This window comes from Ceratotherium simum, chromosome 18 (assembly GCF_057802395.1).
Source record: "Ceratotherium simum simum isolate JZ-2026a chromosome 18, ASM5780239v1, whole genome shotgun sequence".
NCBI lineage: Eukaryota > Metazoa > Chordata > Mammalia > Perissodactyla > Rhinocerotidae > Ceratotherium > Ceratotherium simum.
Window position 1 is genome coordinate 54,941,764 of NC_141917.1, and position 15,232 is coordinate 54,956,995.

The following is a 15,232-nucleotide window of genomic DNA, read 5'->3' on the forward strand; positions in this document are numbered from 1 at the left end:
ATTTTTGGAAGAGTTTGAGAAGGTTATAAAATCTTATGTGAATGTTTCGTAAAATTTACCAGAGAAGCCATCTGGTCCTGGACTTTTGTTTTTTGGAAGGTTTTGATTACTGTTTCAGTCTCCTTACAAGTGGTTGGTTGGCCTATTCAGATTCTCTATTTTTTCTCAACTCAGTTTTGAAAGGTTATATGATTCTTGGAATTTATCCACTTCTTCTGGGTTATCCAATTTGTCAGCATATAGCTTTTCATAGTATTCTCTTATAATCCTCCCTATTTCTGTAGTATTCACTGTAATTTCTCCTCTTTTTTTCCGATTTTATTTATTTGAGCTTTCTCTCTTTTTTTCTTAGTGAGTCTACCTAAAGGTTTGTCAATCTTGTTTCTTTTCAAGAAACCAGCTCTTAGTTTCAGTGATCCTTTCGACTGTCTTTTTAGTCTCTATTTTCTTTATTTCTGCTCTGATTTTTATTTTCTTTCTTCCACTGATTTGAGACATTGTTTCTTCTTCTTTTTCTAGTTCCTTTAGGTATAATATTAAATTGTTTGTTTGAGATTTTTCTTCTTTATTGAGGTAGACCTGTATTGCTATAATTTTCACTCTTACGACCACTTTTGTTGTGTAGCATAGATTTTGGTATGCTAAGTTTTCCTTTTCACTTGTCTCCAGGTATTTTTTGATTTCTTCATTGATCCAATAGTTGTTCAGTAGCATGTTGTTTAGTTGCCACATGTCTGTGAGTTTTCCAGCTTTGTTCTTTCTTGGTATGATTTCTAGTTTCATATCATTGTGGTTGGAAAAGATGCTTGATATGATTTAAATCTTCTTAAATTTATTGAGACATGTTTTGTTTCCCAGCATATGGTCTACCTTTGAGAATGTTCCATGTGCATTTGAGAATAATATGTATTCTGCTGTTTTTGGATGGAATGATATACATATATCTATTAAGTCCATCTGGTCTAGAGTTTCATTAAGGCCAATGTTTCCTTATGGACTTTCTGTCTGGATGATTTATCCATAGAGGTAAGTGTGTGTTAAAGCCCCTTACTATTACAGTATTGCTGTCAATTTCTCCCTTTAGTTCTGTTCACATTTGCTTTATATACTTTGGTTCTCCTACCTTAGGTGCATATATATTAATAAGTGTTGTGTTTATCATTATATATTGTCCATCTTTATTTATTGTTGTCTTTTTTGGCTTGAAGTCCATTTTGTCTTATATAGATATGGCTACACCCACTTTCTTTTGGTTGCATTTTCTTGGAGTATCATCTTCAATCCTTTCACTCTGAACTTATGTTTGCCTTTAGTGCTGAGATGCATCTCCTGGAGGCAGCATTTTGTTGGGTCTTGTTTTTTAATCCATCTTGTCACCATCTTCCTTTTATTGTTGAATTCAACTCATTTACATTTAGAGTGATTATTGAGATATGAGGGCTTAATATTCCCATTTTGTCTTTTGTTTTTTAGTTGTTCTATATTTATTTCTATTGTTTCTTTTTCCATGTATTTCTATCTGCCATTTCAGTTTGATATTTTCCTCACTTTACTCTTTATTTATGATTTGTGACTCTGCTCTGATTTTTTCTTTTGTGATTACCATGAAGTCTGTATAAAAGATCTCACAGATGAGACAGTCCTTTTTCTGCCAATAGCATCTTATTTCCATTAGCCTATGTAGGTAACCTCCTTTTCCTCTTTCACTTTTATGTTTTGTGTTTTTGTGGGGTTTTTTTGGCACCAATTATCCTTTTTTTGTACTGTGAGTTTGTTACCAAATTGAAGTGGTTATACTTATTTTGGTTGTTACTTTCCCTTCAGCCTTTGTGTTTACTAACCTATTCTGATATCAAGTTGGAATTTTCTGATTCTGTCTGTCTGTTTATCACCTTTCTCAAAGCTTTGTAAACCTTTGTCTTTTTGCTTCAGGTAGGAGGGCTTCTTTCAACATTTCTTGTAATGCAAGTCTAGTGGTGATGAACTGCCTCGGCTTTTGTTTGTCTGGGAAAGCCTTTATTTCTCCTTCATGTCTGAGGGATAACTTTGCTGGATAGAGTATTCTTGGCTGACATTTTCTGTCTTTCAATATTTTGAGTTTATCATTCCACTGTCTCCTAGCCTGTGGAGTTTCTGCTGAGAAATCCACTTATAGCCTGGAAAGGGATCTTTTATAAGTGACTTTCTTCTCTTTGGCTCCCCTTACTGTTCTTTTTTGTCATTGACTTTTGACAATTTTAATATACTATGCCTTGGAGAAGGTCTTTTTGTATTGAGATAATTATGAGTTCTATTAGTTTCATGTACTTGTATATCCAGATTCTTCCCCAGGTTTAGGAAGTTCTCAGATATTATTTCTTTGAATAAACTCTCTGCTCCTTTCCCCCTTTCTTCTCCTCTGGGATCCCTATTATACTTATATTCCTTTTCCTAATTGACTTGGATATTTCTCATAGAATTTCTTCATTTTTTAAGAAAATCATAGTTCTCTTCTCTTCCACCTGAATCATTTCTAGATTTCCACCTTCAAGCTCATTAATTCTTTCTTCTGTATGGTCTGCTCTATAAAATAGAAAATGTTTTCTATTTTATTTTTCATCTCATTAATTGTGTTCTTCATCTCCAGAAATTCTGTTTATTTATTTACTTTTTTTAGTGTTTCAATCTTCTTAGTGAAGTACTCCTACTATTCATTAATTTTATTTCTGAGCTCATTGAACTGTCTTTCTAAGTTTTCTTGTAACTCATTGAGTTTCTTCATGACAGCTATTTTGAATTCTCTATTACTTAGATTGTAATCTTCTGTAACTTCAAGTTAGGTTTCAGTAGAGTTGTCATTTTCCTTCTGTTCTGCTGTGTTACTGTATTTCTTCATGGTATTTGATGTGTTGATCCTCTTGTTGGTGCATTTTGTAGTAGTAAACACCTTTCTTGTTGGGTAAGGTTTTATTACTCTGGTTCTGAGCTGCTTACAGTTTAATTTGAGAGCCTACACTTTCCACCCTCCACTGCCTCTTCTAGTGGTGTCATCAGTACCATCCTTGTGCTGCTTGTGCCTCTGCAGTTGCTGGTGCCTTGCTGTTTATGATGTTACTGCAGTCTCAAGTGTCAATGCCATCACTTCTCTTGCTTCCAGGGTTGCCTGTGTCTCATGTTCCCCCACTGGCTCTCCACAGGCTCTCCATGGGCTTGGGTGCTGCTTCCCCATGCACCATCTGTCCTTTTGCTCCCATGTTATCAGGGGGATCTGGCAGCATCATTGCCAGGGACATTGGGTTCATGGTGTCACTGTCAATGCTGGGACCCTGGGGTCTTGTATGCAGCCCCTGCTGCTGGTGGAGCTAGTATCAGGGGTGCCACCACTGAAGGCTGGTTCATGGGTTCTTCTGTGGTTCCTGAAGCCTCAGGTCACAATTGCCACCTGCCACTGCAGTGGGAAGGGCAGGGGCTAAGCCACAAACATTGCTGGTCATGCAGCTTCTGGTCACTAGTGCATGCTGGTGTGGTTTTTGAAACTTCAATTCAGGGCAACCCACCACTGCCAGGTAAATCAGCATTTTGGATCCTGTCCCCCTGCTGGAAAGCCTGGTGTCACTGTCTGGGAGGGGGAGGGAGCTGGATAACTGGCTAACTCTGAATCTTCAGGATGTGTGCAACACCCACGACCGCTTGGGGGGTAGGATATAAGCCACCAGTGCCATGTCTGTCCCTGAAGCCTCTTGTCACTGATATGCATGCTGGTGTGAGGATCTGCATTTTAGATTTCCCCCACTGCATGCTGGCGTGACGAACTGATTTTCAATTGCTGCCACTTTGCGAGGTGGAGGGAGCTGCTCCCCTAGTTCCACCACCTCCTGGAGGTACAGTCCACCCACGTTCAGATGTATAGATGTATAGGCCTCTCAAGAGCTCTGATGTGTTGTGCAGGGAGTCCTTTGTTGGTCAATGAATGTCTGACTGGTTATAACTTAGAGGAGAAAGACAAAGGGAAAAATTCACCTTGCCTTGATGCTGACATCATTCTTCTATTTGCAGGAAATGTTTAATAACCTCAGAGATTTCAGACTACATTTAATAAAAATGTCAAAATAATTTTACTAATTTTTTTCTAACTTAATAATGTCCCAATGATATTTATAAGAAAAGTAAATAAACCTTTATTGGAGGCCTGGAAAATCAGGTATGAAAAGTTATATTTACATAGGGCCACAATTACCTTGGTATCCTGAAACCACACAAAACAATTTGAATTTAAACTTTGACCTGTAGCTTTGCTTATAGTCACAAGCAAGTCCTTTTCAAAAGTACTGCTCACCTACTAAGAGACCACATATCTCTCCATCAGCTTCCTGAGAGCTGCCACCACCTCTTTGTTCCTCAGACTGTAGATGAGGGGATTCAGCATGGGTGTAAGGATATTGCTAAAAACAGAGAGAACCTGGTCCTGCTCTGGACTATGGGAAGAAGTAAAAGTCATGTAGATAAATATGTTTGGGCCAAAGAAGAGGCTCACCACAGTTAAGTGAGAAGAGCAGGTGGCCAGGGCTTTCTTCCTGCCTTTGACAGAGTTCATATGGAGGACAGTGAGAAAGATGAGAGTATAGGAAGCTGTGATGAGACTAAAAGGCACAACGAGCAGTACAATGCTTGTCACCACCACTACTGACTGATACACTGAAGTGTCTTCACAGGAGAGCTTAATGAGGACTGGGACTTCACAGAAGAAGTGGTGGATCTCCCTTGACCCACAGATGGGGAAATGCATAGGGTAGACCGTATGGATAAATGAACTTATAGAGCCTCCAGTCCAACATGCAGCCACCATGTGCAGACAGAACCTGGGGCTCATGATGGTAGGATAACGCAGTGGGTTGCAGACAGCCACATAGCGGTCATAAGCCATGAGAGTCAAGATGAGACACTCTGACATTCCCATCATCAGGAAGAAGAAACTCTGGGTTCCACAGCCAATCCACGATATGGTCCTTTTCCCTGTGAAAAAGTTAGAGGCCATCTTTGGGACAATGGTGGATGTTAATGTCAAGTCAATAAGGGAGAGTTGACTGAGGAGAATGTACATGGATGTATGGAGCCGGGAGTCCCTCCAAATCAAGACAATCAGAAGTATGTTTCCCAGAAAAGCAAGGATATAGATGAAGATGATCAGTGAGTTGAGGACAATGGAATGCCAAAACTCAGGAAAGAGTCCCACAAGGATGAAATCAGTTACCAAAGACTTATTTCCATCCAGCATGCCTCTAAAAGAAATATAACAGGGCTGGGGAACAAATCAAATGAGTTAGAACAAACGACATTCAATACAGATCTTATATCAATATGTGGATCTAAAATTTTATATCTTTCTCCCCAACTTTGGACTCTCATAGTATTTGCCATCATCTCATCAGAGGTATTTTAGTATAAGTTTTTGAGCAATTGCCTAAATGTTTGTTAAATAGAGAATACTGAAAAGAATATACAGTGCATCTTAACCTCTGTTGAGTTATTTTTCTTTCTTTCTTCCCTTCTTCTCTTTCTTTTCTAAAATTAAAGAATCTTGTAAAAACCATGGATCTACTTTCTACAAATATAAACCTAAAATTTTGTTTATTATTTCTGATATCCATGGACCCTAGTTATTAACTTTTGTATATTTTGGGGAAAAAAGAGAAAAATCAAATTAATTCACTTAATTTAGTTTTTAAAGTTACAAGTTAATTATTAAGCAAAATTTTAACAAAATATCCTATTGATTCACTTTTTGGCTAACTGCCATTATGCCATAAATATGGTAATAAAAGTTACCCTGCTTGGAAGCCATCAATATTGCCTATTGTTGACCAAATAAAGCTCATATTTTTAGTCTAGAATTCTAGATCTTCCATGACTTGGACCCACGGTACTTTACAAAACTTAGGTTCTATTGTTTTTAAGCACACAACTCAAGGCCCAACAAAATGGATACTCTCATGGTTTCCCCACCTGACTTGCACATTCACACATCTGCACTTTTGCTTTTATTTCTCCTTAGGATTATCCCTCTCCTCTTCATTGTTGGAGCCTCTTCAATGCTTATTTAAGTACAACCTCCTGAAACCTGAAGGAGGAGAGATTTCCCTATCTACTTTCCTACAGTCTCTTAATCACATCACCCACACCATTATTTATCAAAATAGCTGAGAAACAGTGTAGCTCGGAGGCTAAGAGCATGTATCATGGGCTAGGCTACTTGAATTCAAAACCCGGCCCCATCACTTACTATCTATGCCTTCTTCTCCTCACTTTAATACAAGGAGGTTAATCAAATGACCTCAAAAGGTAGTCATGAGGCTTGGATGAGTTACTACTATAGTTTTCTATGTGCTGATATTTCTCCTCAAATAATTTTGAAGATTTTGAGTGCCAGGATTATATTGTACTTATCTATATTTCAATAAAACCAGCACAATAACTGCAAGTCACTATGTATCTAATAAATATTTATTAACTGGAAGGTTGAACAACCTCCATGGAGTTCAGCAGTACACATTTTCAGGTGGAATATATGACAAATACTCTCACTGGAATTGCACTCTTCATGAGAGCTAAAGCTATTCTCCTCCATGTCATCTTACTGAAAAGTGGAGTTCCCACTCCAATATGAATAAGACGACTGCTGTAAGTGTGGAACTTTTCATATGCATTGGTGTTTCCAAGCAGAATGTCGTTGATGCAGCACAGAGAGCAAAACACTTGAAAATCCTGTTCTTTATTATTGGAGCAGGAAGTTTGATAATATAAACAACTCCATCCTCCAGTTTAAGGTGATGGCTCTTTTCTGGCTGTGTGTATTCAGATTATTTGTATGACTAAAATATCAGTTAAGAAGAAAAACTATGTTGTTCCTTTAGCTATGAGTCTGCTGCAATATAAAATATGAAACTAATTATTAATTTGGTTCCATCACTAATGCACATGAAGCACTAATCTTGCTAAAGTTGTATTTATGTTATTTGAGAGACAGTGACAAAATAGTTCTTGAAAAACCTTTATGATCTGTTCATTTTTCATTCTATATTTATTGAATGCTCACTATATTTCACACATATTCTACTAGGTACTGAAGAGGGGACAACAATAAATTAGGACATGGTTTATATCTTCAATGAACTGTGAATTTAGATATAGAATTATTTATATTAACAAATCACAAAATAGTGAAATAAATGCTATAGCTAAGGCTCCTATAGGGGGATATATCAACACAGAGAAAAGAGCGAATGTCTGAGTAGGATAAGGGTGGAGAATTAAATAAGATTTAGTTTGAGCTATGTTTATCTTGGGGCATAGCAACTCATAAATTTAAAGACTGAGGGAACAAGGGTTTTGCTGTGGTTAAAAGCACTGGTCAATCGATGGTCAAAGTCATGTTGCACAAGTTAATGAGAAACAAATTAGAATTCTTGCACAATTTTTATTCAACTATTTTGAACTATATGACTCTGAAAGTTTGCAATTTTCTCATTCCTGAATAACCTCATGGAATCCTTACCTGTATATTTATGTTATGCCACATAGCTTGGCTTGCCATCTCTTTTGCCGAGCTGAAAAATCCACCTGTTTATTGGTGTTTTATGTTGAATTTATGTGTCTGCTAAAAATACCTTATCTCTTTTTCTAGAGTAAGGATAATCAAAGGATTTATGTTGTAAGGTGAGTGTGAGGTGTGACACGTTCTTGTGCTCAAAAATTATCCACTATCATTATCATCATCAATATTATTATAGCTGCCCCATTGCATAATTTGTTCTAGGTTTATACACCAACCAACAATTATACAAGCCATAATATTCATCAAAGTTATGATTGTATAAGTATATAACTTTGAGAACACAAATGGCAAAGAGTTTAAAAATATAGATTATAGAGTAAAAGAAGTAATGTTTAATAATTTTGGAGCCAAACATTAGAGTAAGAAAAAGCATTCACATGTGTTTAAATTCATTTTTACTTAATTTTTTGTAAATACTTATCAACTGATAACCAACTGCCTGAAAAAAAACTATGGGTTATGTTTTAGGAAGAAAAAACTATGGATCATAGCATAATCAGATTACAGACAATATTCTCTTAATAGAAAAATCAACTGTCACTTAGTAAGGATTTCTGATTATTTGTAAATTGTTCCCACAAGAATAAAGCAACTTTATCAATTAATTCAATTCAATGGTATCAGTATTTGAGAGTCAGCTCTGAATGTATTTCCATTATTTATTTACTATAGAAGGAGATAAATCTACTCAAAATGAGAAGTGCAATGTTATATTAACCTATATAGGACTTTATTGACATTTTAAAAAGTGTTTCAAATTATGACTCTTTATGTCATTTGAGGAACACAGAAAGTCCTTATTGTTAGCATGATTTGAGATTGTGTCTATGTGGATACATATAAGGCAGACTGAAATAAAATAATAAGTCAGTTATCAAACAGTTTTTCTAAAAGCAACAGGATAAATTCAAGAGATTATCAAGAGATTAACTTGGTTGCTAAGCTTAGGCATATCCTTGAATATATCATATTTGAGTCTAAAAGTTTATTCTCAAATGTTTCACTTAACATCATGAGTGGTCCCTGCTCCATTTTATGATGCGTTGATTAGACAAGAGTATTTATGACACCATTATTTGATTGATATGATTCACGCAGATAATCAAACAGAAATATTGTAATTCTTTACAGCTTTCCTCTAGACCTGAATCCTTTAGGAAGTCTACAAAATACGCATCTAAGACTGTCACAGACATTTTTTTTCTTTTACAAGTACAATCACCAAAGTCTGACATCTATGAGACAGCATACGCATATAGATTCTCTACAGAATTTTTATTACCAGTTAAGCTTCAAGATACTTTTTTCAACCGGTATGGTAACTACCTTAAATTCTGTTTATTACCAGTCACCTCTGCCTCTTGGAATTGCTGACAACTTCTAGATTTCCAGTGATTAGATGTACCTTCCCACTATGCAGCTTTAGATCTTTTTTTTTGCATTGAAAAATGAATGTAATTGGTTTGATGTTGATAGAAAATCATACATTTTAGTAATGAGCCAAGTGACTATGATTCTGCAATACTATGTATACTAAATACTGGTTGGCATATCAGCTAAGATCTAACTTGGTAGATTGCCTAGTAATTTGCCATCAAGGGTCTGGAGACCTTCATAGTGAATGACCTAGGGGAACACAGTCCCCAGACTTTAATTAACTTTGGTCTCAGAACATAATAGTGAACCTTAGAAGTTAGGTAAAATTATGTGAAACAAATATTCCTCACCATGGAGAATATTCAAATGTTTTCAGATGATAAACCACAGAGTAAATGACCAAATGCCATCAGGGACATGCAACCTGCCCTATGCTGAACTTCAAAAGTAGAAGGCGGGTCAATATGCATTATCTTCATATTTAACTCCCCCCAAAAAATACTTTCCCCAATTTGTGTATGATTATTTTTTGCAAATGTGTCTTAAAAAAGATTTTATTTTGTAGCATCTTGATAATTATATAGCTATTTTAGCATACTGATATAATATAAATAAAATTAACTTTGAGGTCTGACATATCTAAACTAAAATCTAATCTCTCCAACTTTCCAACTATAATTTTATTCAAGTAACTTAAGTCTCAGTTTTATTTATGTTGTCTGTTAATGTGAGCATAGTAATATCTGTCTCACTAGGTTGTGTTTTATATGACAAATATAAGTAAAAAATGTATGGACTACTTTGTCCTTTTTGTTTCTTAGCAAGTCAACATGATGTACTGTTTGGTTAATTATTTCCTGCTTCTAAGTGTAGCTTTTCTTTTGTACACGTTTAGACCAACACACAGCATCTGAAGAACCAACATTTTCTTTGTCTAAAAGCAGCCTGATGATCATGACTGAATATTTGCACATGAATACATAAAAACCATTTGTAAAATAATTAGCATGAAAACAATTATTTTGAAAATAAAAATATTCAGTTAAATATCTTTAAAAACAACAAAGAATTGTCAAGGTAAATCAAAAAGTAGACAAATATATTTTAGAAAAAAGTTAGAGAAATAAAGTACCTTAGTAAAAAAGTAACCTTGGACCTAAACATTTTTAGTTCTATCATCACACATGAGATTCCCAAAAGTGTTGTAAGTAATAGCAGAATTTTCTGTTTTATTAATAAAAATGCAGTGAGAAAGCAATATGAATCATTTAAGCAATAACAACTGTTTGTGTATAGATGTACAAATTAACAAGTATTTAATTTGTACAATCTGTGTGAACAAACATACCACATACTATTTATTGGATTTCTGAGCAAAATCTCTGCCTTGTTATATTGTATTACTTACTTGTATATGTGCTTACTGTGTCATGTTTGAATGCAGCTTCCTGAGGACAAAGACAATACTAATTTATCTTTATATCATCTACATTTGGAGTGAGAAAACTACCACCAAATCTGGCCTGCTGCCTGTGTTTGTACGGCCCATGAGCTAACAAAAGTATGTGAAATTCAAATTTCACTTCCCATAAATAAGTTTTATTAGAATACAGCTGTGTTCATTAATTTAAGTATTAGCTACAGCTGCTTCTATACCTGCAGAGTTGATTAGTTGTAAGAGAGCTGATTACGATCCACAAAGCCTAAAATATTTAATATCTGTCCCTTTACAAAAAAGTTTTCCAACTTCTGGTCTTCGTTAACTTGCACTATATAAGTTTTAAATAACTGTTTTGTGAATATGAAAGATAAGGCAACATTGAATTTAATTTTGTCCTCCCTTTCAGGGGTAAAGGGATAAGTAAGGTAGTAATATTGCCTGACATGTTCTTGTTCCAAATGTGATGTTTTTTGCTGAAAGAAGAACCACAATCTCTAGTAATGGCATGTGGCCATTAATCTAGTAAAAGTGTTCTTTTTAATCCCCATTAATAAAGAGAATCAAAAACTGTTCAACTATTATGTGGGAAGTACGTAGAAGTACATATTCACATTGCCTAAAAACAGAAATAGACAGTAACACAATAATAGTAGGGGACTTTAACACTCCACTTACACCAACGGATAGATCATCCAAACAGAAGATCAATAAGGAAACATTGGTCTTAAATGATACATTAGAACAGATGGACGTAGTAGACATATACAGAGCATTCCATCCAAAAACGGAAGAATACACGTTCTTTTCAAATGCACATGGAACATTCTCCAGGATTGATCACATATTAGGCCACAAAACAAGTCTCCATAAATTTAAGAAGATTGAAATAATACCAAGCATCTTTTCTGACCACAATGGTATGAAACTAGAAATCAACTATAGGATGAAAATCAGAAAAGCCACAAATACGAGGAGATTAAACAAAATGCTACTGAGCAACGACTGGGTCAATGAAGAAATCAAAGAAGAAATCAAAAAATACCTGGAGACATATGAAAATGAAAATGAAAATACGACATGCCACAATTTATGGGATACAGCAAAAGCAGTTCTAAGAGGGAAGTTTATAGCAATACAGGCCTATCTCAACAAACAAGAAAAATTTCAAATAAGCAATCTAACAATACACCTAAAGGAACTGGAAAAAGAAGAACAAACAAAGCCCAAAATCAGTAGAAGAAGGGAAATAATAATCAGAGCAGAAATAAATGAATTAGAGACCAAAAAAAAAATAGAAAAAATTAATAAAACTAAGAGCTGGTTCTTTGAAAAGATCAACAAAAGTGACACACCTTTAGCTAGACTCACCAAGAAAAAAAAAGAGAAGGCACAAATAAGTATAATCAGAAATGAAAGAGGAGAAATTACAACAGACACCTCAGAAATACAAAAGATTATATGAGAATACTATGAAAAGCTATATGCCAACAAATTCGACAATCTGGAAGAAATGGATAAATTCTTAGAATCACACAACCTTCCAAAACTAGATCAAAAAGAAGTAGAGAATTTGAATAGACCAATCACCAGTAAGGAGATTGAAACAGTAATCACAAACCTCCCCAAAAATAAAAGTCCAGGACCAGACGGCTTCCCTGGTGAATTCTACCAAACATTCAAAGAAGACTTAATACCTATCCTTCTCAAACTCTTCCAAAAACCTGAGGAGAGGGGGAAGCTCCCTAACTCATTCTATGAAGCTGACATTACCCTGATACCAAAACCAGACAAGGACAACACAAAAAAAGAAAACTACAGGCCAATATCACTGATGAACATCGATGCAAAAATCCTCAAGAAAATACTAGCAAATCGCATACAACAATACGTTAAAAAGATTATATGCCATGATCAAGTGGGATTTATTCCAGGTATGCAGGGATGGTTCAACACTCGCAAATGAATCAACGTAATACACCACATTAATAAAACAAAGAATAAAAATCATATGATCATCTCAATAGATGCAGAGAAAGCATCTGACAAGATACAGCATCCATTTATGATAAAAACTCTGAATAAAATGGGTATAGAAGGAAAATACCTCAACATAATAAAGACCATATATGAGAAACCCACAGCTAATATCACCCTCAATGGTGAAAAACTGAAAGCTATCCCTCTAAGAACAGGAACCAGACAAGGATGCCCACTGTCACCAATCCTATTTAACATAGTATGGGAAGTCCTAGCCAGAGCAATCAGGCAAGACAAAGAAATAAAAGGGATCCAAATTGGAAAGGAAGAAGTGAAACTGTCACTACTTGCAGATGACATGGTTTTATATATAGAAAACCCTAAAGAATCCACCAGAAAACTGTTAGAAGTAATAAATAAATATGGTAAAGTTGCAGGATACAAAATCAACATACAAAAATCAGTTGCATTTCTATACACTAACAATGAAGTAGTAGAAAGAGAAATGAAGAATACCATCCTATTTACAGTTGCAACAAAAAGAATAAAATACCTAGGAATAAACTTAACCAAAGAGGTGAAAGAGCTGTACACGGAAAACTATAACACATTGCTGAAAGAAACTGAAGAAGACACAAAGAAATGGAAAGATATTCCGTGCTCTTGGATTGGAAGAATTAACATAGTTAAGATGTCCATACTTCCTAAAGCCATCTATAGATTCAATGCAATCCCTATCCAAGTTCCAACAACACTTTTCACAGAAATAGAACAAAGAATCCTAAAATTTCTATGGAACAACAAAAGACCTCAAATAGCTAAAGGAATCCTAAGAAAAAAGAACAAAGCTGGAGGTATCACACTCCCTGATTTCAAAATATACTACAAAGCTATAGTAACCAAAACAGCATGGTACTGGCACAAAAACAGACACACAGATCAATGGAACAGAATCAAAAGCCCAGAAATAAACCCACACATCTATGGACAACTAATCTTTGACAAAGGAGCCAAGAACATACAATGGAGAAAAGAAAGTCTCTTCAATAAATGGTGTTGGGAAAACTGGACACCCACAAGCAAAAAAATGAAAGTAGACCCTTACATTACACCATACACAAAAATTACCTCAAAATGGATTAAAGACTTGAATGTAAGACCTGAAACTGTGAAACTTCTAGAAGAAAACATAGGCAGTACGCTCTTTGACATCGGTCTTAGCAACGTATTTTCAAGCACCATCTCTGACCGGGCAAGAGAAACAATAGTAAAAATAAACAAATGGGACTACATCAAGCTAAACAGCTTCTGGACAGTAAAGGAAACCATCAACAAAATGAAAAGACAACCTAACAATTGGGAGAAGATATTTGCAAACCATACTTCTGATAAGGGCTTAATCTCCAAAATATATAAAGAACTCATGCATCTCAACAACAAAAAAACTACCAAGCCAATTAAAAAATGGGCAAAAGACCTGAACAGACATTTCTCCAAAGAAGATATACAGATGGCCAACAGACACATGAAAAGATGTTCAAAATCATTAACTATCAGGGAAATGCAAATCAAAACTACAATGAGATATCACCTCACGCCGGTCAGAATGGCTATAATTAACAAGACAGGAAACAACATGTGTTGGAGAGGATGTGGAGAGAAGGGAACTCTCATACACTGCTGGTGGGAGTGCAAACTGGTGCAGCCACTATGGAAAACAGTATGGAGATTCCTCAAAAAATCAAGGATAGGGCTGGCCCCGTGGCTTAGCGGTTAAGTGCGCGCTCCACTGCTGGCGGCCCGGGTTCGGATCCCGAGCGCGCATTGATGCACCGCTTCTCCCGCCATGCTGAGGCCAAGTCCCACATACAGCAACTAGAAAGATGTGCAGCTATGACACACAACTATCTACTGGGGCTTTGTGGGGGGAAATAAATAAATAAAATCTTTAAAACAAAATCGAGGATAGAACTACCATATGATCCAGCTATTCCACTGCTGGGTATTTATCCAAAGAACTTGAAAACACCAATGCATAATGATACATGCCACCCTGTCTTCATTGCAGCGTTATTCACAATAGCCAAGACTTGGAAGCAACCTAAGTGCCCATCAAGGGACGAATGGATAAAGATGATGTGGTATATATACACAATGGAATACCACTCAGCCATAAGAAACGATGAAATCCAGCCATTTGTGACAACATGGATGGACATTGAGGGTATTATGCAAAGTGAAATAAGTCAGAGGGAGAAGGTCAAATACCATATGATTTCCTTCATTAAGTAGTAGATAATAACAACAATAAACAAACACATAGAGACAGAGATTGGATTGGTGGTTACCAGAGGGGAAGGGGGGAGGGAGGAGGGCGAAAGGGATAATTTGGCACATGTGTGTGGTGATGGGTTGTAATTAGTGTTTGGGTGGTGAACATGATGTAATCTATGCAGAAATAGAAGTATAATGATGTAAACCTGAAATTTATACAATGTTATAAACCAATGTTACTGCAATAAACAAAAAATAAATAAAAAATTAAAAATAAAATGAGTTGTATTAACATTAACAGAAAAATCTCTTCTGATTCTTGGCATTTTTTTCTTGATGTGTCAAATCTGACTGACTCCACCCATATAGCTGTTAGAAAGTATGTTCAAAAAAAGTCCAGAAAATTGAATACTTTTTTTCCAGACATTTACCACATTTCCTGTTACATTTGCATGCTGACTGGCCAAGATAAAAATCACCCAGTTGAAAAAAAAATGAGCATTTCAATTTATGTTTATTAACTTTATTATTTTTTCAGTTCTAAACCAAAACTCGTGTTTGCCCTCATTTTT

General features: G+C 35.6%; 1 protein-coding gene across 1 annotated transcript; it reads right to left on the bottom strand.

The window, feature by feature from the left end:
• Window positions 1-4,318: 4,318 nt before the first annotated feature.
• On the bottom strand, window positions 4,319-5,254 carry LOC101395131 (olfactory receptor 2L3-like). The gene has a single exon (XM_004423035.1). The coding sequence runs from the start codon at window positions 5,252-5,254 to the stop codon at window positions 4,319-4,321; it is 936 nt and encodes a 311-aa protein (XP_004423092.1).
• Between the last annotated feature and the right edge of the window lie 9,978 nt (window positions 5,255-15,232).

Bases quoted from the DNA above. Each gene is read 5' to 3' on its own strand.
- LOC101395131 (XM_004423035.1), bottom strand. From the start codon at position 5,254: ATGCTGGATGGAAATAAGTCTTTGGTAACTGATTTCATCCTTGTGGGA.